Source organism: Centropristis striata, chromosome 8 (assembly GCF_030273125.1).
Source record: "Centropristis striata isolate RG_2023a ecotype Rhode Island chromosome 8, C.striata_1.0, whole genome shotgun sequence".
Taxonomy (NCBI): Eukaryota; Metazoa; Chordata; class Actinopteri; order Perciformes; family Serranidae; genus Centropristis; species Centropristis striata.
The window spans coordinates 2,778,023-2,802,675 of record NC_081524.1 but is presented as its reverse complement, the minus strand read 5'-3'; the positions used below and the strand labels follow the sequence as shown (position 1 = coordinate 2,802,675).

Sequence of the window (24,653 nt, the reverse complement as noted above, 5' to 3'; positions counted from 1 at the left end):
GATGAGAGGCCATATCCTTGCGAAACGTGCGGCAAACGTTTCAGGAGAAATGAAAACTTGACAGTCCATATGAGGTCCCACACAGGTGAGAAAGTGTACATATGTAAAATATGCAGCACAGATTTTATGCGTATTGATCAATTGAAAGTCCACATGAGAACCCACACAGGTGATACGCTGTATTCTTGCAAGACGTGCGGCAAAGATTTCAGGAGTAATGCACCCTTAACCGCCCACATGAGAACCCACACAGGTGAGAAGCCGTACACTTGTAAAACATGTGGCAAATGTTTCAGGAAAAACGGAAATTTAAATGTCCACATGAGAATCCACACAGGTGAGAAGCCGTACACTTGTAAAACATGTGGCAAATGTTTCAGGCACAACGGAGATTTAAATGTCCACATGAGAATCCACACAGGTGAGAAGCCACACACTTGTAAAACATGTGGCAAATGTTTCGGGAAAAAGGGAGATTTAAACGTCCACATGAGAATCCACACAGGTGAGAAGCCGTACACTTGTAAAACATGTAGCAAAGATTTCAGGCAAAACGGAGAATTGACAGCCCACATGAGAACCCACACTGGTGAGAAGCCATACACTTGTAAAACATGTAGCAAAGATTTCAAGCGAAGCGGAGAATTGAAAGTCCACATGAGAACCCACACAGGTGAGAAGCCGTATTCTTGCAAAACATGTGGCAAATGTTTCACACATAACGCTCAGTTGAAAGTCCACATGAGAAGAGACCACACTGATGAGAAGCAGCACAAGTGAGGAGCCACATAATTAAAGTTCTTGTAGAAATGTTCTTTTTTTCTTAAATCCCATTCTCGACAAAGATTTGAGGATTGTGCTGAAACTCCCGTGTTGCGATAGCTACATCAAACATGAGATGACAGGATCCTTTTGTAACGTTTTCCTTTTCATGACATTGTTACCTCCATGTCTGTTTTCAAACAGTATTTCTGTACATTAGTTTCACAGTGAGTGCACAGCTGTGGCTGTTACAGTCATGCTTTGATCTGAATGGTTGTTTCTGCCAAATGTCCATTTACAATGTTGGAATTATATTTTATTTAAAGTTGAACAAGACGACTTTAAATCCATATTGTTCACATACTATTTAAAAGTTATATAAAGCCTTATAAACACTTCTTTGCAAAACTTCAGATTTCACCTAAGAAACCGACTGGCATCACTACTTTATTTTAATTTTATTTTAAATAAGACATCTTGTGAAATGTGCTTTCTTTTTGCTATTTTAATAAATTAACCCATTTGTGTGTTCGACCAAAATTGTGGCATTTTTATCTCTATGAATGACAATTGTTGGACCATCAAGTTGTTCTCCTGTGGTGGGACTAATAAATCAATATATCATGTTATCTGAGAACTAAAATTGGGTATACCAGTTCAGGCCCATGTTTGGGGCATTATATAAGTTGTTTGAAAATGTTCACACCTGCCCAACTCTACTTGATGTGCCGTCTCTCGACACTGACTGGTCGCAGGTTTCAAATGAGAAAGACAGAGAAATATTCCGGCCTTTTCTACAATCACAGAAGTATCCTGTATCTTCTGTTTCTGTTCCTCCAGAGCTCCAACAGCAGCATGTCTGTAAGGAGGAGGAGGTTCTCACCGGCCAGACGCTCATTATTCAGGAGAGGAACTCTGGTCCAGACCAAGAAGACCCAGATCCTCCACAGATCAAAGGGGAACAGCAGGAACTCTGCACCGGTCAGGAGGGAGAGCAGCTTGTCCTGAAGCAGGACACTGATGCCCTTATGTTGACTCCTACTCTTGAAGAAAGTGACCACGGTGAAGCTCAGACTGTTAACTTCAGTATCGATGAAACTCAGAGTGGGCTGGAGGAGATGTCTGCTGAGAGCCAAGATCAGAATGGAGGCCAGCATCTGGATTCAGGATCTGCTAGAAGTACAGAGCCACCACTAAAGAGGAGACTTCACGAAAACAGAAGTCACAACAACAATGTAAACAATGCTGACATGTCAGAGATTCAGTGTAGAACTCAGACAGGTAAAAAGCCTATCGAATGTGACACATGTGGGAAATGTTTTCAGAATAATGCACAATTGACAGTCCACATTAGAATCCACACAGGTGAGAAGCCGTACATGTGTAAAACATGCGGGAAAGATTTCAGGCGTAATGATGAATTGAAACGCCACATGAGGTCCCACACTGGTGAGAAGCCGTACCTTTGCAATATCTGCGGGAAAAGTTTTAGTGGGTTAACAACACTGACCCGTCATATAAGAACCCACACAGGTGAGAAGCCGTATTCTTGCAAAACATGCGGTAAAGATTTCAGAATAAAACACCATATGAAAGTCCACATGAGAACCCACACAGGTGAGAAGCCGTATTCTTGCAAAACATGCGGGAAAGATTTCAGGAGTGAATCACACTTGACGGTCCACATGAGAACCCACACAGGTGAGAAGCCGTACACTTGTAAAACATGTAGCAAAGATTTCAGGCAAAACGGAGAATTGACAGCCCACATGAGAACCCACACAGGTGAGAAGCCTTATTTTTGTAAAACATGTGGCAAATGTTTCACATTTAAAGCTCAGTTGATAGTCCACATGAGAAGAGACCACACTGATGAGAAGCAGCACAAGTTAGGAGCCACATAATTAAAGTTCTTGGAGAAATGTTCTGTATTCTTAAATCACATTCTTGAAAAATTGATTCTGCTGAAACTCATGTTTTGCAATAGCTCCATCAAACATGAGATGTCAGCATCTTTTTGTAATGTTTTCCTTTTCATGACATTGTTACTTTCATGTATGTTTTCAAACAGTGTTTCTTTTAAACAACTATAGTCTCCATCAAGGAAAACAGTTTCACAGGGGCCCTCATTTATCAAGCGAGCGTAGAAACGAGCGCAGATCCGAGTGTATATTTTGTCTTACGACAGGGTCCATGTGTGATTTATCAAACGATCGTATCTCTCCAATCACAGCGTAAGAATGATCGGCTGTTGATAAATGTGGCGGCTCGAAACAAGCGTCATTTAAATACCACGCCCTAATATATAGGCTACCCGATTCAGAAGACTCGCCTTCAGAGTTTACGACACCGAAGGGCGCAATACGGCCAAAAAGAGGATTTTTTCACCCTCTAAAGTCGCTTTATTAGCAAAGTGCACCATTACAATTAACAATGGGGCAATATAGACATATTAAAGAAATACGCAGCGACGGAGGTTTATGAAATAAAAGTACTTATAGTTATAAACTCAAACAAGTTCACTGAATATTTTACATTTGGAGCACGGACTTAGAAGTTTTCAGCTTTTTGGTTGAAGGAGGTAAACAATGTTTTAAAGTAAGTTTTATTTCTAAAAGAAGAGGAATTTCTCAGTCAGAAAGTGAAACGCTGACGTCCAACAGCTGCAACACAACAAACTGGTTTTGTTTGGCAGCATAAAAAGTGAAAAAGAAGGAAATCAGTGGTGCTGTCAGCAGAGTAGCGGACTATTAAACTCCCGGCGAGGTTTGAGTAATTACATCGTGATATATAAAGCATAATAATCTATATAATATCCGAATATTGCTATTATTATGATGGAGATATATTATTGACCTCTTTACATTTACTAATAATGATGTCCTAGTCAGAGGAGCGTGTGGCTAATTGGAAATGTTTCTATTCGGGCAGCACCGCTGGTGAAGGAGGCGCTGACGCTCCGGTGTCGGAGCTGGATAATAATAATAATAATAATAATAATAATAATAATAGTAAACAGCAGAAGACAACAACATTTAATATCCTCGGCTGGTATTCTGTTTAAAGAATTTCACGATCGCAGGGTTTATTTATTTATGGATTATGTTTTAATGATAAATTATGTAGTCTAAACATGTTTTGCTTTGTCACTATTAAAAATCAAAACCCCACAGAGTTTTATCAGCTCCAGGCATCGATGCAATAGTCTAAGATCAATTCTCCGACTCAGACGCGTGGACTTCACGCTGACTCAGATTTGCGTACACGAGCTGAGAGCAGACTGAGATCTGATCGTACCCTCCGCCCACGTCCACATTGATAAATGCCGAGGCTTGCGTAGAAATCATCTTACGCCCACTTTACGCTCACTTTCTGACGTACGCTCGTTTGATAAATGAGTGCAAAGGTGTGGCTGTTACAGTCATGATTTGATCTGGATGGTTGTTGTTTCTGCCAAATGTATGTCCATTTACAATGTTGGAATTACTTTTTGTTTCAAGTTGAAGAAGATGAGTTTAAATCCATGTTCTCTACATAATATTTCATAGTTATATATAAAGCCTTTCACACCACTTTGCAAGAAGTTAGATTTTACCTCAGAGACCGACTGACATCACTATTTTATTTTTTTATTTTTATAAGAAATCGTGTGATATGTAAAATGTGCCTTCTTTTTTCTATTCAAATAAATCAACCCACTTATGTCTGACCAAAATTGTGACATTTTTATCTTGTGGGACTAATAAAGGAATATCTTATTTTAAATTAATCAAATGAGTTTGTGGTTAAAACTAATGTTCCAGAATAAATCGCCAACTATTTAAAGTGCAGCCTTGGAGTGGGGCATTCAGCTGATTGAATCAATTGATTAAAATTACAATTTATCTTTTCTCAGACTTGGTTAAGGAAATGGACTAGAAATCCATTGGGGTCTGCCCAAACAGGTTTGAATCCTGCCGACAACATAGTCTTTAACTTTTTTTCCCCCCATCAACCTAATAAAACAGTTTGTATGTTACTTTTTTTTATACAACGACAACATCTGGGTTAACCGTTGCTTTGTGCTGATGCGAAGGCTAACTGTATTAAACCCACTTCTTTTCATACGTTCAAAATAAAACTAAGTAGGTATAGGTGTAGTTGAAAATCTTAAGAGACAGCAAAAGTTTCTAGAAAGACAGCCCTGTGTGGGATTTATTGACAAGTATCACAAAACAGATACAATATTCATGATACACAAAAACAGGTCCTTGGTTCGAACACCAACTGCATAGTCTTCAATATTTCTGTCACTATTATCCCTAATGTTCGTGTGTCAGGTCTCTTGCTTTCCTGTTATTGTTCTCAAATGGTGCAGTGGGATTTCCTAACTCAGAGCTGCTCTGATCTTAATCAAGCAGAAGTTTCCTGTAAAGAGACTGTGACTGTTGGTCAGATTTCTGTGTGTTTATCAAAACATATTTGATGCATATTTAATTTAAACTGCTATACAGTATGTCAGATATTTTAATACATCTTCAAATTAATACACAACACATCCCTCCTCTAATGGAGAAATCCATTATCAACATCTACGGAAATTCATTTGGAAGATGTGTGTTCCTACATAAACATGGGAACTCAAGGGAGATTTAAAAATTCAGATCGTCAAACAGGAAACATGAGGCAGATTTAGCTAGTGAGTTTTTCCTTTTGGGTGTGGGGACTTTCCTGCAATATATTGCTTTGTAGACAAAAGGGTGTTTTTAATACTAGTATTTACATATACATTTTGCAATGACAATTTACAACACATCAATAAACAGGGTTCATACGGATGCTTGAAATCCTTGAAAATGCCTGAATCTTAATGTTGAATTTCAAGGTTTGAAAAGTGCATGGATTTTGGATTAAGTGCTTGTAAATGCTTGAAATTGTTAATGTATTTCTCTTGCAATCTGACTACAGATAACCGCATTTTCAATGGAAAAAATATATAAACTCAATTGCCTATAGCCTATCTGAAATGAAGACCGCTCCGCCTGGGTCTTCTTGTTTCTGAGATGTTTGCTCTACCCTGTATCTTCTTACTGAAGGGAGTTTTTCTAATTCCTAGTCCTGAAGTAGCCTATTTGTGGGTCTTTCCTCCTAGTTTGGGTCGTGTTTAGTTCCACCAGCTGCTGGTTGATGATTTTTGTGAGCTTACTTTTGCTCCTAGCCCCTAGATTCCCATACCAGTATGTTTTATGAGATTAGCAAACTACTTTTAGTTGTTAAAAGTGTAATACCATTGCTGGTGGTATGGTTAAGTGAAATTTCCCCTTTTAGTATCGAAGTACTCATCTAAAACATGACATTTACAACCGTTGAAAGGTACTGGAAAAGCTTGAAAATGGACCTTGAAAGTCCTTGAAAAGTGCTTGAATTTGACCACTGAAAAAGTGTACGAACCCTGAATAAAGTCAGACAGAGTCTAATGGTTATGAGCAAACCTTCACCAAATACCCAGATTAGTTATTATGAGATACACAAGTGGATTGTAAACACTGATAAATACTTCTGTGTGTTCTGTTTGTAAGATGCGGCTTCCTCAGTGTACAGTTGGTGAAAACCTCATACAGGCTGTCATGTTCATGAGGAAAGTGGAACCGCAGTCCAATACAATGTCACATGTAAGACACAACACAAGTCAAATTAATTGAGTATTATCGACAAATCAAGGAACATAACTATGGAGGATATTAGATGTATACAATGTGTAATGTTGAACATAACTGTGTAACCGTGTTACACTGTGTTTAAAGTTAACCCTGTGGAGTCTCCAAAAGCTCCAAATAATCCAGACTTGTTGCCTCCATCAGACTAGAAAACAAAGCAGCGTGGAGCCCTACTGTACATTTACCTCTAAAGTTCTGGCTGTAAACTCCATGAGGCCAGTTTCAGTTTGATGATGATATACCAAGTAAAACTGGAGACAAGCTCAGATAGATTTAGCATCAAATGATAGAACTGGATGGAACCCTCTTATATGGTAGATTTGACACCTTTGGTCACATTTGCAACATTTAAAATTCTTTATTGAGCATGATAGTGTTTCGAAAGTTAAAAAAAAAAAAGATTCAAAATCACATGGACTAAAAAAGGACTAAAAAAGGACTAAAAAAGACACAAAATGACCAAAAAAGATACAAAAGACTAAAAAAAATACACAAAATGACCAAAAAAACACATAAAATTACTAAAAAAAGACACAAAATTACAAAAGAAAAAAAAAAGGACACAAAATGACTACAAAGGGACACAAAATGACAAAAAAAAGACACAAAATGACAAAAAAATACACAAAATGACTAAGAAAATACACAGAATGACTACAAAGGGACACAAAATGAAAAAATATACACAAAATGACCAAAAAATATACAAAAGACTAAAAAAAACACACAAAATTACAAAAAAAGACACAAAATGACTAAAAAAAAAAAAAGACAAAAAGGACACAAAATGACTACAAAGGGACATGAAATGACCAAAAAAAGACACAAAATTACAAAAAAAAGACACAAAACGATTAAAAAAAGACACAAAATGACTAAAAAAAGACAATAAAGACACAAAATGACTAAAAACAAGACACAAAATGAGAAGACAGAATGACCAAAAAAACCCCACAAAATGACAAAAAAGACACAAAATAACTAAAAAAAAAGACAACAACAGACACAAAAGACACAAAATGACCAAAAAAGACACAAAATAATTTAAAAAAGACACAAAAAGACACACAATGACTAAAAAAGTACTAAAAAATTTACAAAATAGCCCCAGACTCCATAGAGTTAACATTTGTATTATTATTACTTTAGAAGTATCGACTCATCCTTTAACGTAGTGGGGATAGCTGCAGATTTAAGGACATTTTAGTATTTGGTGTGAGTGGTTGTTTCTCCAAAGCTCTCCACACATTCCTCTAATGTTGAGAGTCTCACTTCCTCCACAGACCCCCACCCATCTCCTGGGAGCCCAATGTTCCCTGTGTCATTCCTACACATCCTGTCTGTGCAGAATTAACCCTCTAGGGTCTGAGCCTATTTGCCCTTTATATACCACATAATATTTACTATACCCATGTTTGGTATTTGGTACTTTATAAGCACAACTTAAACATGATCTGACAATTATTTTTTCCACCATAACCCACTTTATGAACATATTTAGCCCAAAAATACACAAAAATCATGAAATCTGAAATAAAAATTTTACTATTTATGACAATAAAAAACACAAATATGCTCAATGAGCTGTTTAAGACCTGAAACATGTAAACATAGGTTACAAATATGAACATATAAAAGGTACAATTCAAATATAATAAAACTATACATAAAAAATACCATAAAAACATGTTTATATATAGGAACCGTGTTAGATGATTAGACACCTTTTTTCCATTTCTTCAAAATGCCACGCCTGCCTCGTCTCATCCTACTTTTACACTTGAATAAATATTTTCGTACTATTAAAGTCTGTAATTTGGAGTGAAGTTGACCGCAGCGCTCCACGTGACCTCGTTTTTTTTGTTACGACGCTTATTAACTGGGCTGGTCACATTGATTTATTGCAATGTGATTTTCAAACCAAACTAGTATATTTATGAAGGGTAGAGTCATTTGACATGTGAGAACTATGATAATAACTCAAGTCACTTTACAGTTTACAGTCATATCACATCCTTCAACATTCAGAAATCCAGCATTTGCAAACATTCAATATGTGTTTTATAATCTACTAGAACATGTTGGTGTGTCAGCTTGTGAGGTGAGCAGGTTCAATTCTGCATAATTTGTGTAACCTGAAGTCTGTGTGGCCTCTTAAATAGCTCTGTCTCTTCCTGGGACATAAATCTATTTAACATGTTCCTGATTGTTTGAAATGTGAATGTTCGTTGTGCTTTATCTGCACCATGGGTCTCAAACTAGTGGCCCGCGGGCCAATTGTGGCCCTCGTGACGATATTTTAATGTGAGTTTTATATGAATGGCACTTTACCGTGTTGTGTGTGGAAGGTCCCTTTAATTACTTTTTTTTGTAATTTTGAATAATTTTGTGTCTTTTTTTACTTAATTTTGTGTCTTTTTTAAATAATTTTGTGTCTTTTTTGGCAATTCTGTGTCTTTTTTTGGTCATTTTGTTTCTTCTTTAAGTAATTTTTTCTGTCATTTTGTGTCTTTTCTGGTAATTTTGTGTCTTTTTTTAGTCATTTTGTGTCTTTTTTTGGTAGTTCTGTGAATTTTTGGGTCATTTTGTGTCTTTTTTTTGGGTCATTTTGTGTCTTTTTTTTATTAGTTTGTGTCTGTTCTGGTAATTTTGTGTCTTTTTTGGTCATTTTGAGTCTTTTTTGTAATTTTGTGTCTTTTTTTGGTCATTTTGATACTGCCTCCAGCGGCCCCCAGATAATTTGACTTTGAGACCCCTGATCTATAATGTTGGTGTGACATGTTCTTGTCTGTATTAAGTGTGAAGGTTGGTATGGGCAGGGGCGCAGATAGGATTTTGAAACTGGGGGGGACGAAGCTGAATTTACTGTGTCTGGCAAGATAACAAGCCAACAGGCTCACTCATTCAAATTCAATGGACGTTCAATATAGGCTATACTAAACGCCAACACTGATTTACCTTAAATTGAATACATTGCGCCAGTCTAAATGATTTTATATTAACCACGCCCAGTTCAGCTAATATCAGTCACGATATCTGACTGAGTGTTAGTAATTAAAATTACTGTTCATAGTAAATTGATCACATAGCACCACTGCAGTGGCATTTGTCTAGCTCTAAAGTTCGTTTTTCTCATGATTCAACCTGTAACAACTTACATGCACCATTAGGCTTGGCATTGGTATAATCACAGATTCAAATAGGCCTACTGTTAGGGTTGCCACCTTTCAGAAATGAAAATAAGGGACGCCCACCACGGCTCCTCGGGACCATGACCAAACATCCAAACAGTTAAACCACACTAATTTATGTAATGATCACTGAACACTGTATTCCTCACAAATATAAACATTTTGACAAAGAATACACAGAAAGCTCTACAAACATTTTTAATTTTTTATGTATATATAGAATAAACGTTTTCTCTTAACAAATGTATTTATTTATTAACTGTTAATCCATTAGTATGATTTGTTCTTTAAATGGCCATATATAATATTGTAGCGGACCATGTACTGTGGCTGTTTGGGTTGCGTTTAGTGGCGTCATCAGAGGCTGTGAAGCCTGTCAGTCATGGCAGTTGCCATGGCAATGCTGGGCGCGAAGTAGCCAGCTGGGATTGGCGGAGGGCCTGTGGGGGCGTGTCCTGGGGAGTTGTATGTGTATGGAGTGAGACGTGACAGAGCTAATGTTGATGCTATATGCCGGTTTGATTGTGTGTTTTATTGTTTATTGTTTATTGTTTACCGTTGGTTACGGCCCACAGTAGCCTGCGTTCAAGCTGAATAAAGAATAAAGTTGCAATTGCCGATTTAATTGATAATAAATAAATGCATGAAGGTAGATTCCCCCTTCCCCAGTTGGCACCTCTCTTCCCGCTATTCTCACTGACCGTCTCTATTCTTTTTTTCTTCCACGGCGACATTACTCTGAACAGACAGCCAAAAAAAATGCAAAGTGATATGATACTGTAATGCACAGTTTACTTACAGTTGATGCTTTTTTGAAAAAAGGATGCAATTGTTTTCTGCTTTTTTGGCTTGGATGGCCTCATCATGCGTGTGTCGTTGGTTGTGGGATCCTGAACTAGGGGCTGTCCCACTGACGCCTGTCATACGCGCTCTGGGTAACCATGGAAACCAGGCTCGTGACGTAAACGCCAGAGAGACCGCGGGTAACTTTTAGATTAGAATCTCTGACGACGCAGGCAGCCTGCCCAGCTCAACAAAATGAGTGTCCGTCTTTGATCTGACTGTTTTATGTGAGTTGTTGCAAAGCAGTAAATTAGAACTAGTCTTTTGAATAAAAGTGAGGGGGACGGATTGAGGGTCATTCGAATCTGTGTACGTCAGAACCCCCCTGACGTACACACAGTGGTGGAAGAAGTATTCAGATTCCTTACTTAAGTGTTGGAGCTATTTAGTTCTTTTTAGTATTTAGTTGTCTGTTTAGTTTATTATTAACAATGAGTATTATTTGATTATTCTAGACGTTTGTTTATTTTGAGAATATTTTGTTTTGCTAGTTAATTGTTTAGTTTAATCATCATTATTGTTTAGCATATTTAGTTTACATATTATATTGTGGGTTTTATGGAATTTGGATTGGCACCGTGGGCACCTGAGGTTATATAGGTAGGTAGGTAGGCAGAGGGCCGTCATGCACCTGGGTGGGCCTATGGTTTTTTACCAGCGCGAAGAGAGGCAGCAGGAGCCATGTTTCTTTGTTCTTTTGTTTGCTTGCTCGCAATGGACAAAATAAACCTTTGGATCTATCAATCATGCATGGACATCACCTTCTTTGCCTGCGTACACCACACGCTCATGGTGCATCAGTGGTATTTTGATTAAGTTTGTTTTAAGTTTAATTTTGTTATTTTTTCGGACAAAATTGCCACTACACTTAAGTAAAAGTACCAATACCACACTGTGAAATTACTCCACTACAAGTAAAAGTCCTGCATTCAAAACTTACTTCAGTAAAAGTACAAAAGTATCAGCATCAAAATGTACTTAAAGTATCAAAAGTAAAAGTACTCGTTTTGCAGAATGACCCCACTCAGATTGTTAAATATATTCTCAATATATGATTTGATAATTATTATTGATGCATTTATATAAGCAGCATTTTATTTTCCCAAGGTAGGGCTCATTTTAACTATTTAATATGCTTTTATGAGGTCTAATTTAGAAAATGTCACTTTAAACTTTAAACCGATCATGTTTTTCATGTTAAATCCCGATCTGAAAAGTAACTAAAGCTGCTGGCTATATGTAGTGGAGTAAAAAGTATAACATTTGCCTCTAAATGTAGTGGAGTAGAAGTATAAAGTTACATAAAATGGAAATACTCAAGTAAAGTACAAGTACCTCAAAATTTTACTTAAGTACAGTACTTGAGTAAATGTACTTAGTTACATTCCACCACTGCGTACACACTATCTGCGCCCCTGGGTATGGGTCAGAGCTGTCTGGGTAGGTGTGTGTGTGTGTGTGTGTGTGTGTGTGTGAATCATCTGTGTGATGTGGGTGTGGCTCCTCCTGCAGCCTGCTGCCTCTCTGCTCAGAGCTTCCTGGATCACATGAAGCCTCGTTCGGGCCCTTCAACTTCTCCTTAGGCTGTAAAAGCGGCACTAACAGAATGTGAGATTTTGTGCTGAGTCCGACTGTAATCATTGTTTAATAATTTATAGATTAGTAGCCACTATTATTATCAATAAATTACCTGTTATTGTGGATATTTAAATTTCGAATGCACTGTGGGTTTTCTCACTCTCTCTTTTTCTTTAACAAATTTATTTTCTACAAAGTGACAAAAATATGTCCGTCAACAAAAAAAAGAAAAGACAAAACAGTAGCTTATAAAATATTAATCTAGGTAATTAATGCTTACTATTAAATAAAATTCCAATCAGTTGAAAGCGGAACAAAAGAGTGCCGGCACTTCCCCTGTCGGAACCTAAACAGTGTGACATCTCGATGAGTTAATGTGTTGAAGTTGTCATTAAGCAACAATGTCTACAGTTGAGACTTTGAGACAGTTTGTCAGCGAGCGACTGACTGCTGCTACTGAAGAAATATTCGGAGTTTTGGAGAAAACTCTCGTCGTGTACGAGGACGAGATCGATCGTCAGCGGAAACTGCTGGATATCTTCTGGAAACCAGAAATAAAGTTACACAGGATAGGTATGTACTTATTTATATTATTTTAATAACATAAAACAGAGGGGGTCTGATATACATACAATCAAAATATGTAAAATACATTTTTGTAGTACTAACCTGCAATTTTATCTTCGCCGAAAAAACACATTTTACACACTGTGGCCGTGTATTTCACTGCAGTAAAGAAAAGTCCTAAAGCTGTAAGGAATCAGTGAAATCATGGCTAGAAGTGGGAACAACTTTACATGTCTTTTTGCAGAATAACAGTTATTTCATAAAATAAAGAATAACACGAAAGTGGAATATTTCTGGAGAAAAAGTAAATATAGATATAGATTTAAAATTAAATTAAATCTATATCGACCTAGATCAGTAAGAGCTGGATTTTAACTGACCTTAGCAAAATTAAGTAGCACATTATCAATCAACTATACACATTAAGCCATTCATCTTCATTTGGTCTCTGTGCCTTCAATTATATATCCTTCAAATTTTTTACGTCAGTGTCCAGGTAACATTTTGTTTTGGGTCGATCTAAAAAAACTGGTTACCTTGAGCGAAACATAAAAAAATACCGAACATATTTATCAAGTTTCTCCCTCTCTCTATCTCTCTCACTGCCCGTGTCTGGACCGAGGCTACTGTCGTGTTGACCACTTTATGATCCCCATATGAAACGTATTGTGACAAATAAATACTTTTTAAAATGAGGAACCTAGCCTGGCTGGCAGATCCAGCCAAACTACATGGAGGTCTTGTTTCTCACGCTTGGCTGTCTGAATCTGCTCCCAGATCATGGTTGAGGGTTCCACGCAACCAGGGAACCCTGCGACGCCTGCCTTCTGGCAGCTGGTGTCGATGTAACAGTTGTTCAGGAGGTAGTTGGTTAACCGCTTGGTCACCACAGTAAAGAATATCCTACTTTCCATGTTTAGAAGTTCAATGCCTCTAAACTGGTTGAAATTAGAGTAATTTTGTTCTTTTGGGATGGAGGTTGTCACTGCTCGGCTCCATTCCGAGGGGATGTTTTGGGCCTTCCATGCTACTCTCATCAGCCTCCAGAGTAATTCAACACCATGGGTCAGTTCTTATGAACCTTGAAGGGCACGCCATTCGGACCTGGTGCAGAGACAGAGCCACATTGTCTACCAGTAGCTTGACTTCAGACCATTTGGGTGTTGCTGAGTCAAATTCAATGGTTGGCTCGGCAGGACGTGGCACGTGCCCTGGAGATCCAAGAGGGATGTTCTTTTCTTCGTCGGTCAGCTGTTTCTTATTATGGTCCTGGAGCTCTTTTTTCAGAGGCTTCCAGCCTCCCGCTATTTTTCTCTTCCAACAGGCTTCAGGCATGTCTGAAAGGATACTGAAAGAATCTTGCCTGCTCCTTCTCTATCTTGCCTCTCCGCTTCCGGATCCCCTCTGACCTTCTCAGGGTTGCAAGCATTCTTCTGATCTGGTCCCACAGCACTTTCAGACCCTCTTTTCGTCCTCGTCTGCTTTCCGCCAGGACCTCCTAAGCAGCCCCCTCTCCTTCACAAGCTTGATGATCTCTTGTTCACACCTTCCCACTTCCCTAGGGATGTTCTTCCTCTGGATCACCTCCTGAAACCTTTCCTTGCCCTCCCCATAGACAATGCGGCCGAAGAGGTTTAGCTCGGTGATTGTGCTGCCTTGGACCGAGTTCTCAAGGATGGTGTGCAGATCCTGGTCAAAGCTTTCCCAGGCCGCTTTATCAATAGATTTTGGCCATTTCACTTGTCTGGTTGGTCTCTGCCTTGCTTGTTTTTTGGGGTTGCTGCTGGGTGTCTCTGTGTGACGCTCACGATCTGGGCTGTGCACGTGTTGTTGACTTAGGCTCGTTTGTCATTTCCATTCCTGTCGTTTCCGTGTTATTTGTCTCATTTGGACCATCGTTCCCGCTTTTTGGTGGACCTTCGGGCTGTCTTCACAGTGTCTCTGAGGAGCAGATTAAAATGCCTTATTTTTGGACATGTTTTTTAGAATAAAGTTATTCTGACATAAATATCACTATTTGCTGTTGGGTGTCTCTGTGTGACACTCACGATCTGGGCTGTGCACGTGTTGTTGACTTAGGGCCTGCTGCAGGTAGGCTGCTCCAACTCCTTGTTACCATCAGCAATGGTGAAATCAGTAACGCTGTGGTACTCGACCTGGCTCTGACTTCTCCTTGTCTGACCTGCTTGCGCAGTGTAAGGTCACCTTAGGTCCTTCCCTCCACATTTAGCCTTCCCTTGTTGAATTTGCAAGCCCCTGTAAGTTGTCACCTTCGACCACGTGCAGCTGCAGCTCCTGAGGGTCCTGTGCTCGTTTGTCATTTCCGTTCCTGTCGTTTCCGTGTTATTTGTCTCATTTGGACCATCTTTCATCCCGCTTTTTGGTGAATTCAGATTCAAATGCCTTATTTTTGGACATGTTTTTTAGAATAAAGTTGTTCTGACATAAATATCACTATTTTAAGCCTCGTTTTGGTTACTTTTTTCCAACAGACATATTCCTAAATGATAATCTGTTGAAGGACCGTTGGAAAGTCCAAATTTTAAGTCAGTCTTCTTGAAGAAACCATGATGTTCATTAAGTAAATTATGGTCCCAGTAAAGTAAAATATACCATAAACCAGGATAAGTTTTAGGGTGGGGCCACCTTATGATTGCCAGGTTGCTACCACAGTGCAGTGTGTTTTCGTCTTTGAGGTTTGACCATGTCACTGTGTGTTTTTACTCAATCAGAGTTAACTGGAACATTGTTATCAAGTAAGTGCTACACCTAGTTGTAAAATTGGGTATACTGGTTCAGTCCCATGTTTGGCTTATTATAAAAGCGGCTTGAAAGTGTTTACACCAGCCCTGGCCTTTTCTGCAATCACATAAGTATCCTGTATCTTTTGTTTCTGTCCATCCAGAGCTCCAACAACAGGATGTCGGTAGGGAGGAGAAGGTTCTGTCCAACCAGCTGCTCAGTATTCAAGAGAGGAACTCCGGTTCGGACCAAGAAGACCCAGATCCTCCACAGATCAAAGTGGAACAGCAGGAACTCTGCTGCGGTCAGGAGGGAGAGCAGCTTGTCCTGAAGCAGGAGACTGATGCCCTTATGTTGACTCCTACTCCTGAAGAATGTGTCCACGGTGAAGCTCAGACTGTGAACTTCAGTTTCGATAAAATTCAGAGTGCGGTGGAGGAGTTGTCTTCTGAAGGCCAAGATCAGAACGGAGGCCAGCATGGGGACTCAGGATCAGCTAGAAATGCAGAGCCACCAGGAAAGAGGAGACTTCACAAAAACAGAACTCACGGTAAGACAAGTAAAACACCTATCAAATGCGATACATGTGAGAGTTTTTTTAAGTATAACTACTTATTGAAGTTATATACGAGAGCCCACAAAGACGATAAGTCATATTCTTGCGAAACATGTGGAAAAGGTTTCAGACTAAAAGACCATATGAAAGTCCACATGAGAACCCACACACGTGAGAAGCCGCTTTCTTTCAAAACATGTGGCAAATGTTTCACATTTAACACTCAATTAAAAGTTCACATGAGAAGAGACCACACTATTGAGAAGCAGCACAAGTGAGGTACCACATATTTAACGTTCTTGTAGAAATGTTCTTTTTTCTTAAATCACATTGTTGAACAAACATTTGGGGATCATGCTGAAACTCCTGTGTTTCAGTAGCTGCATTAAACATGAGATGTCAGTATCTCTATGTTACGTTTTCCTTTTTAGGACATTGTTACCTCCATGTCTGTTTTCAAACAGTATTTCTGTACGTTAGTTTCACAGTGAGTGCACAGCTGTGGCTGTTACATTCATGGTGTGATCTGGATGCTTGTTGTTTCTGCCAAATTTCCATTTACAATGTTGGAATTACTTTTTTTTTTAAAAACTTGAACAAGACAACTTTGAATCCATGTTTTTCACATAATATTTAAAAGTTATATATCAAGCCTTTAACACTTCTTTGCAAAACTTCAGATTTCACCTTAGAACCCGACTGGCATCACTACTTTAATTTTTTATTTTTATAAGACATCTTGTGAAATGTGCCTTCTTTTTGCTATTTTAATAATTTAACCCATTTATGTGTCTGACCAAAATTGTAACATTTTTATCTCTATAAATGACAATTGTTGGACCATCAAGTTGTTTTCTATCGTGGGACTAATAAATGAATAAAGTATGTTGTCTTAGAACTAAAATTCAGTTCAGTCCCATGTTTGGCTTATTATAAACGCGGTTTGAAAATGTTTACACCTGCCCAACTCTACTTGACGTGCCGTCTCTCGACACTGACTGGTCGAAGGTTTCAAATGAGAAAGACGGAGAAATATTCTGGCCTTTTCTACATTCACAGAAGTATCCTGTATCTTCTGTTTCTGTTCCTCCAGAGCTCCAACAACAGCATGTCTGGAAGGAAGAGGAGGTTCTCACCGACCAGCCGCTCATTATTCTGGAGAGGAACTCTGGTCCGGACCAAGAAGACCCAGATCCTCCACAGATCAAAGAGGAACAGCAGGAACTCTGCACCGGTCAGGAGGGAGAGCAGCTTGTCCTGAAGCAGGAGACTGATGCCCTTATGTTGACTCCTACTCCTGAAGAAAGTGACCACGATGAATCTCAGACTGTGAACTCGAGTATCGATGAAACTCAGAGTGGGCTGGAGGAGTTTTCTGCCGAGATAAGAGATCAGAACGGAGGCCAGCATCCGGACTCTGGATCAGCTGGAAATGCAGAACCACATCTACAGAGGAGACTTCGCAAATACAGAAGTTACAGTAACAATATAAACAATGCTGACATGTCAGAGATTCACCGTAGAACTCAGACAGGTAAAAAGCCTATTGAATGTGACACATGTGGGAAATGTTTTAAGAATAACTACTTCTTGAAGTTACACATGAGAGTCCACACAGATGAGAAGCCGTACACGTGTAAAACATGCGGGAAAGATTTCAAGCGTGAAGATGAATTGATAATCCATATGAGATACCACAAAGGTGAGAGGCCATATTCTTGCGAAACATGCGGGAAAAGATTTAGTGAGCAAAAAACACTGACCCGTCATATAAGAACCCACACAGGTGAGAAGCCGTATTCTTGCGAAACATGTGGTAAAGATTTCAGAATAAAACACCATATGAAAGTCCACATGAGAACCCACACAGGTGAGAAGCCGTATTCTTGCAAAACATGCGGGAAAGATTTCAGGAGTGAATCACACTTGACGGTCCACATGAGAATCCACACAGGTGAGAAGCCGTACACTTGTAAAACGTGTAGCAAAGGTTTCAGGCAAAACGGAGTATTGAAATCCCACATGAGAATCCACACAGGTGAGAAGCCGTACACTTGTAAAACATGTAGCAAAGATTTCAGGCAAAACGGAGAATTGAAAGCCCACATGAGAACCCACACAGGTGAGAAGCCGTACACTTGTAAAACATGTAGCAAAGATTTCAAGCAAAACGGAGAATTGAAATCCCACATGAGAACGCACACAGGTGAGAAGCCTTATTCTTGCGAAACATGCGGCAAATGTTTCACATTTAACGCTCAGTTGAGAGTCCACATGAGAAGAGACCACACTGATGAGAAGCAGCACAAGTGAGGAGCCACATAATTAAAGTTCTTGTAGAAATGTCCTTTTTTCTTAAATCAAATTCTAGAACAAATATTCGGGGATCGTGCTGGAACTCGTGTTGCAATAGCTACATCCAACATGAGATGTCAGTATCTTTACGTAACGTTTTACTTTTTATGACATTGTTACTTTCATGCCTGTTTTTAAACTGTTTCTGTGTGTTAGTTTCACAGTGAGTGCACAGGTGTGGCTGTTAATGTCATAATTTGATCTAGATGGTTGTTGTTTCTACCAAATGTCCATTTACAATGTCGGAATTACTTTTATTTTTTAAAGTTGATCAAGACGACTTTTAATCCATGTTCTCCTCATAATATTAAAATGTTATATATAAAGCCTTTAACACTTCTTTGCAAAATGTCAGATTTTACTTCAGTGACCGACTGGCATCACTACTTTATATTTTTTATTTTTATAAGACATCTTGTGAAATGTAAAATGTGCCTTCTCTTTTCTATTTTAATAAATCAACCCATTTATGTGTCTGACCAACTTTGTGGCATTTTTATCTCTATAAATGATAATTATTGGACCATCAAGTTTTTCCCCGTTGTGGGACTAATAAAGGAATATCTTGGGGCGTTCCCGGTGGCACACATGGTAGAGCGCATACCACAGAGGCCCAGTCCTCGTAAGCGGGCGGCCCGGGTTCGAATCCGGCTCGGAGCCCTTTCCCGCATGTCTTCCCCTCTGTCTCCCCCTTTCACTCTCAATATCTCTCCTATCAATAAAGCTACAAAAATGCCCAAAAAAAAAAAAAAAAAGGAATATCTTATGGTATCTTAATCAAATGAGTTTGTGGTTAAAACTAATGTTAGAGAATAAATCGCCAACCACTTAAAGTGCAACCTTGGAGTGGGGCATTCATCTGATTGAACCAATTGATGAAAATGACATTTTTCCCCCCATCAACTTCATAAAGCAGCTTGTATGTTATTTTTCTTAAATACAATGCTAACATCTGGACTAACCGTGGCTCTGTGCTGACACGAAGGCTGACTGTATTAAAATCACTTCCTTTTATATTTTAAAAATAAAATAAGTAGGTACAGGAAGCGACGGCGCAGGTGTTTTATAGTCCTTATCTTTATGTAAAAGTGACACTAACAGAATGTGAGATTTTGTGCTGAGTCCAACTGTAATCATTGTATAATAATTTATAGATAAGAAGCCACCATTATTATTAATAAATGACCTGTAATTGTGGATATTTAACTTAGTGCTTTGAATGCACTGTGTTTTTTCTCCCTCTCTCTTTTCTTTTTTAACAAAATCATTTTCTACAAAGTGACAAAAAGATGTCCGTCAGCCAAAACAAAACAGTAGCTTATAAAATATTAATCGAGGTTATTAATGCTTACTATTAAATAAAATTCCAATCAGTTGAAAGCGGAACAAAAAAGTGCCGGCACTTCCCCTGTCGGAACCTAAACAGTGTGACATCGAGCGGAAGTAAACAACACCAGCTCTTTGAACAGAGACATGACTCGTGTTGGTGTTGAATTAACTTGTAGACAATATTGTGTTTGTAGCGATGAGTTAATGTGTTGAAGTTGTCATTCAGCAACAATGTCTACAGTTGAGACTTTGAGACAGTTTGTCAGCGAGCGACTGACTGCTGCTGCTGAAGAAATATTCGGAGTTTTGGAGAAAACTCTCGTCGTGTACGAGGACGAGATCGATCGTCAGCGGAAACTGCTGGATATCTTCTGGAAACCCCAAATAAAGTTACACAGGATAGGTATGTACACTTATTTATATTATTTTAATAACATAAAACAGTGGGGTTCAATGTACATCAAAATAGGCAAAATAAACACTGCCGTAAAGCCAGCCGCCGCTTGTTTTCACGATACATGTTTTTACTAGACATTAGGGTACCAACGTGTTAGAGGGACCTTCAAAATAAAAGCAGTTTTTCGGTTTTACTTGATTTCCATCTAATTTCAAATTGCAATTAAAAGAAAATCGTCCATAATCAGAGACTCATTCCAATTCAGGTGGGCAACCTCAGAGTATCCTCCAGTATATTTCAAGACATCCTGGTGTATATTTTCAAAATTAAAGCCTTTTGAGATTTCACATTATATGCTATTTGCCATTTAATTTCAGATTCCTATTAAAAGAACATCGTCCTTAATCAGACACGCATTTCACTTCAACTGGATAGTGGACAACCTCAGGATGTCCCCTAGTTGATTTCAAGACATTCTGATGTATGAGTTAAAAATTAAAGCCTTTTAAAATTTCACCTAATATGCTATTCGTCCTCTAACTTTAGATTGATATTAAAGAAAATTATCCATAATCAGAGACTTATTCCACATTGACAGGTTGCAACCTGCAAGTGTACTTTGTGTTTTCATTTTTGAGATTTGACCATTTCACAGTGTGGTTTACTGAATCAGTGTTAACTGGAACTTTTTGGTTAAGTAAGTGCAACACCTGGTTGTAAAATTGGGTATACCGGTTCAGTCCCATGTTTGGCTTATTATAAAAGCCATTTGTAAATGTTAACGCCGACCGAACTCTACTTGATGTGACTTCTCCTGACACTGATTGGTTGTAGGTTTCACATGTGAAAGACAAAGTAAATATTTCTTCTTTTTCTACAATAACAGAAGTATCCTGTATCTTTTGTTTCTGTTCATCCAGAGCTCCAAAAGCAGCATGTCTGTAAAGAGGAGGATGTTCTCACCGACCAGCAGCTCAGTATTCAGGAGAGGAACTCTGGTCCGGACCAAGAAGATCCAGATCCTCCACAGAACAAAGGGGAACAGCAGGAACTCTGCACCGGTCAGGAGGGAGAGCAGCTTGTCCTGAAGCAGGAGACTGATGCCCTTATGTTGACTCCTACTCCTGAAGAAAGTGACCATGGTGAAGCTCAGACTGTTGTCTTGAGTATCAATGAAACTCAGAGTGCGGTGGAGGAGATGTCTGCTGAGAGCCAAGATCAGAACGGAGGCCAGCATCTGGATTCAGGATCCGCTGGAAGTACAGAGCCACCACGAAAGAGGAGACTTCACAAAAACAGAAGTCACAGTAACAATGTAAACAATGCTGACATGTCAGAGATTCACTGTAGAACTCATACAGGTAAAAAGCTTATTGAATGTGACACATGTGGGAAATATTTTAAGTATAACTATTTATTGAAGTTACACACAAGAGTCCACACAGGTGAGAGGCCATATTCTTGCAAAACATGCCAGAAAGATTTCACGTGTAATAAACAGTTGACGATCCACATGAGAACCCACACAGGTGAGAAGCCGTACATGTGTAAAACATGCGGGAAAGATTTCAGGCGTAAATATGACTTGAAAGTCCACATGAGAGTCCACACAGGTGAGAAGCCGTACACTTGCAAAACATGCGGTAAAGATTTCATTAGTAATGCACACTTGACAATCCACATGAAGAACCACACAAGTGAGAAGCCGTACACTTGTGAAACATGCGGGAAAGATTTCAAGCGTAAATATGAATTGACAGTCCACATGAGGTTCCACACAGGTGAGAAGCCGTACCTTTGCAAGACCTGCGGTAAAAGATTTATTGACATAACAGCACTGACCCGACATACAAGAACCCACACAGGTGAGAAACCGTACCTTTGCAAGACTTGCGGGAAAAGTTTTAGTGCACTTATAACACTGACCCGTCATATGAGAACTCATACAGGTGAGAAACCGTACCTTTGTAACACATGCGGGAAAAGATTTAGTGTGCCAACAACACTGACCCGTCATATAAGAACCCACACAGGTGAGAAGCCGTACACGTGTAAAACATGCGGCAAAGATTTCAAGCGTAAAGATGAATTGACACTCCACATGCGAACCCACACAGGTGAGACGCCGTATTCTTGCAACACATGCGGGAAAGATTTCACCTTCAACGCTCAATTATAAGTCCACATGAGGAGAGACCACACTGATGAGAAGCAGCACAAGTTAGTATCCACATAATTAAAGTTCTTGTGAAATGTTAGTTTTTTTCTCAAATCACATTCTCGAAAAAAGATTTGAGGATTGTGCTGAAACTCCTGTGTTGCAATAGCTACATCAAACTTAAAATGTCAGTATCTTTGAGTAACATTTTCCTTTTTTATGACATTGGTACTTCCATGTCTAACCCTAACCTGGATAATAAGTTGGACTGGTCCCTAAACACAGACGCTCTCTACAAAAAGGTGCAGAGCCGCCTCTTTTTCTTAAGGAAGCTCAGATCTCTGGACATGTGTAGTATAATGCTGCAGATGTTTTATCAGTCTGTGGTGGTAGTGTGCTGTCAACATGTCCCAGGTCATCCTGAAATACCCAGATCATCCGCTACACAAAACCTTTATGGACCAAGAAAACAGCAGTGGACGGCTCCTCTCTCTCTGTTGCAGGACGGACAGATACAAAAGATCCTTCTCTCCTACAGACATCAGGCTGTCTCATTCAGACAGAGTTACCAGACTAACTGAATTTCCCCTCGGTGATAAATTGTAATTATGAAATAATTTTGATTTGATTGATTGATTTTGATTGAGTCTATTTTCAAACAGTATTTCTGTACGTTAGTTTCACAGTAAGTGCACAGGTGTGGCTTTTACAGTCATGATTTGATCTGGATGGTTGTTGCTTTTTTCCAAATGTCCATTTACAATGTTGGAATTACTTTTTGTTTAAAGTTGAACAAGATGACTTTAAATCCATGTTCCTCACATAATATTTAAACATGATATATAAAGCCTTTATCACTTATTTGCAAAAAGTCAGATTTCACCTTAGAAACCGACTGGCATCACTACTTTTTATTTCTATTTTTTATACGACATCTTGTGAAATGTGCCTTCTTTTTGCTATTTTAATAAATTAAACCTTTTATTTGTCCGATCAAAATTGTGGCATTTTTATCTCTATAAATGACAATTCTTGAACCATGACGTTTTCCTCGTTGTGGTACATAAAGCAACTACCTTAGTCTCCCTAAGTGGTACGATGTCGTATGAAATGTTTGTGATGGACATCAATTTCTGTCACCTCCACCACAGCCTGTGCCTGCCCCCTCAACATCCTACCAGCCACTCTCTCCACATCAACTGTTGGTCCCTCTGGGGCACCTACCCTGGCCCCAGCAGCACCTGTGCAACAGGCGGTAAGTCCTAGTTCAGTTAAGTTCATTATGACTTCATTTGATAATCACCAATGTTCTTCTAATCAGACATATGGATATGGACGTGTGATTTTGTATTACCTTGACATATTTTGACTGCAACTGGCGTCTTCCTCAGAAGAATATCCTGATGTTGTGAGGTGTCTTCTCAGCTGATTTTCTGTGTAACATCAGCTGGTGTGACACATCACAGCAACATCAGGTGACACTTCTGAGGAAGACACCAGATGCAGTCAAAACCTGTAAAGCAAAATACTCATCTATATCCATATGTCTGATAAGAAGAACATCCCACAGCAGTTGGTGTTTTGTGACTGTGACAGCTGTATTTTTTTAGTTGTGTTATTGTGTTTTAATTTTGATGTATGCTCCTACACCTTTTCCAGGCTGTTGATGCACGTGGCATCCCAGGGATGGACAGAGTGGATGGCCTGGCTGAGTACCTGGTGGGCCTGAGGACTGTTACTGGTCAGACAATTACCAATCAGCAGGCCAGTACCATAGTAGGGCTGTGGCAGAACCTCCTGCCATATGACCAGCAGCGGGTGGCATATGCTGCACGTCACCAGGTGCGCCTTATAACAGGACGCTTCAGGTGCTCTAAAAAGAGAGCTGAATTTACACCTGGCGTGGAGAGCACAACACGTTGTGTTTTGGGATCCTCGGGATCTCCTGCCCAGTGGCCAGACTCTAGTCGTCTTGTAGAGTCCATCTGTGTCAAGCTGTGCAACATTCACAAGAGCCCCCAAAAACAGGGCACTTACAGCTTGACAAGATGGACTCTGATTTTGACTGACTACAGTAAGATCAGGCAGCTGGTCCTGGGGAATGCCACAGTGATGGGGAGCACGACTCTGCAGTTGTTTGATGTCAACCAAACAACTCTAACCCAGTGGCACAATAAGAGACTGAAGAGGCAGGACAGTAGCATTCTGCTGCAAGGGGTCAACCTGCCTGACTCTGTCCCTGTTGCTGCGAGGCCTCTTCCGCTTGTTCAGGTGCGCTCTCCTGCTGTACCACCACAGCCTGGTCCCCAACATCAGTACAACTTGCCCCAGAGTACGGTTGGACAGGCAGTGGATAAGCGGAAGTCAGCAGCTCAGAGGCAGTTGTTCAGCCAGCCATCCCCTCCAGCTCCTGTGCTTCCAAACCCCAGCCCTGTCATTGTGCCGGTTGTGTTTACTACCCCCACTGGAAGCAGACGGA

At 39.5% G+C, this 24,653-nt stretch overlaps 1 protein-coding gene across 1 annotated transcript in view; it reads left to right on the top strand.

Moving 5' to 3' along the window:
* Positions 1-24,194, top strand: part of LOC131976150 (zinc finger protein 585A-like) — a 28,300-nt gene extending 4,106 nt beyond the window's left edge. The window contains exons 2-6 of the mRNA XM_059339073.1: positions 15,543-15,929; positions 17,029-18,244; positions 19,835-20,022; positions 20,937-23,429; positions 23,834-24,194. Of these exons, the coding sequence (XP_059195056.1) occupies positions 15,543-15,929; positions 17,029-18,244; positions 19,835-20,022; positions 20,937-22,195 (3,050 nt within the window). The 3' untranslated portion in view covers positions 22,196-23,429; positions 23,834-24,194. The remainder of the gene's footprint in view (positions 1-15,542; positions 15,930-17,028; positions 18,245-19,834; positions 20,023-20,936; positions 23,430-23,833) is intronic.
* Positions 24,195-24,653: the final 459 nt, after the last annotated feature.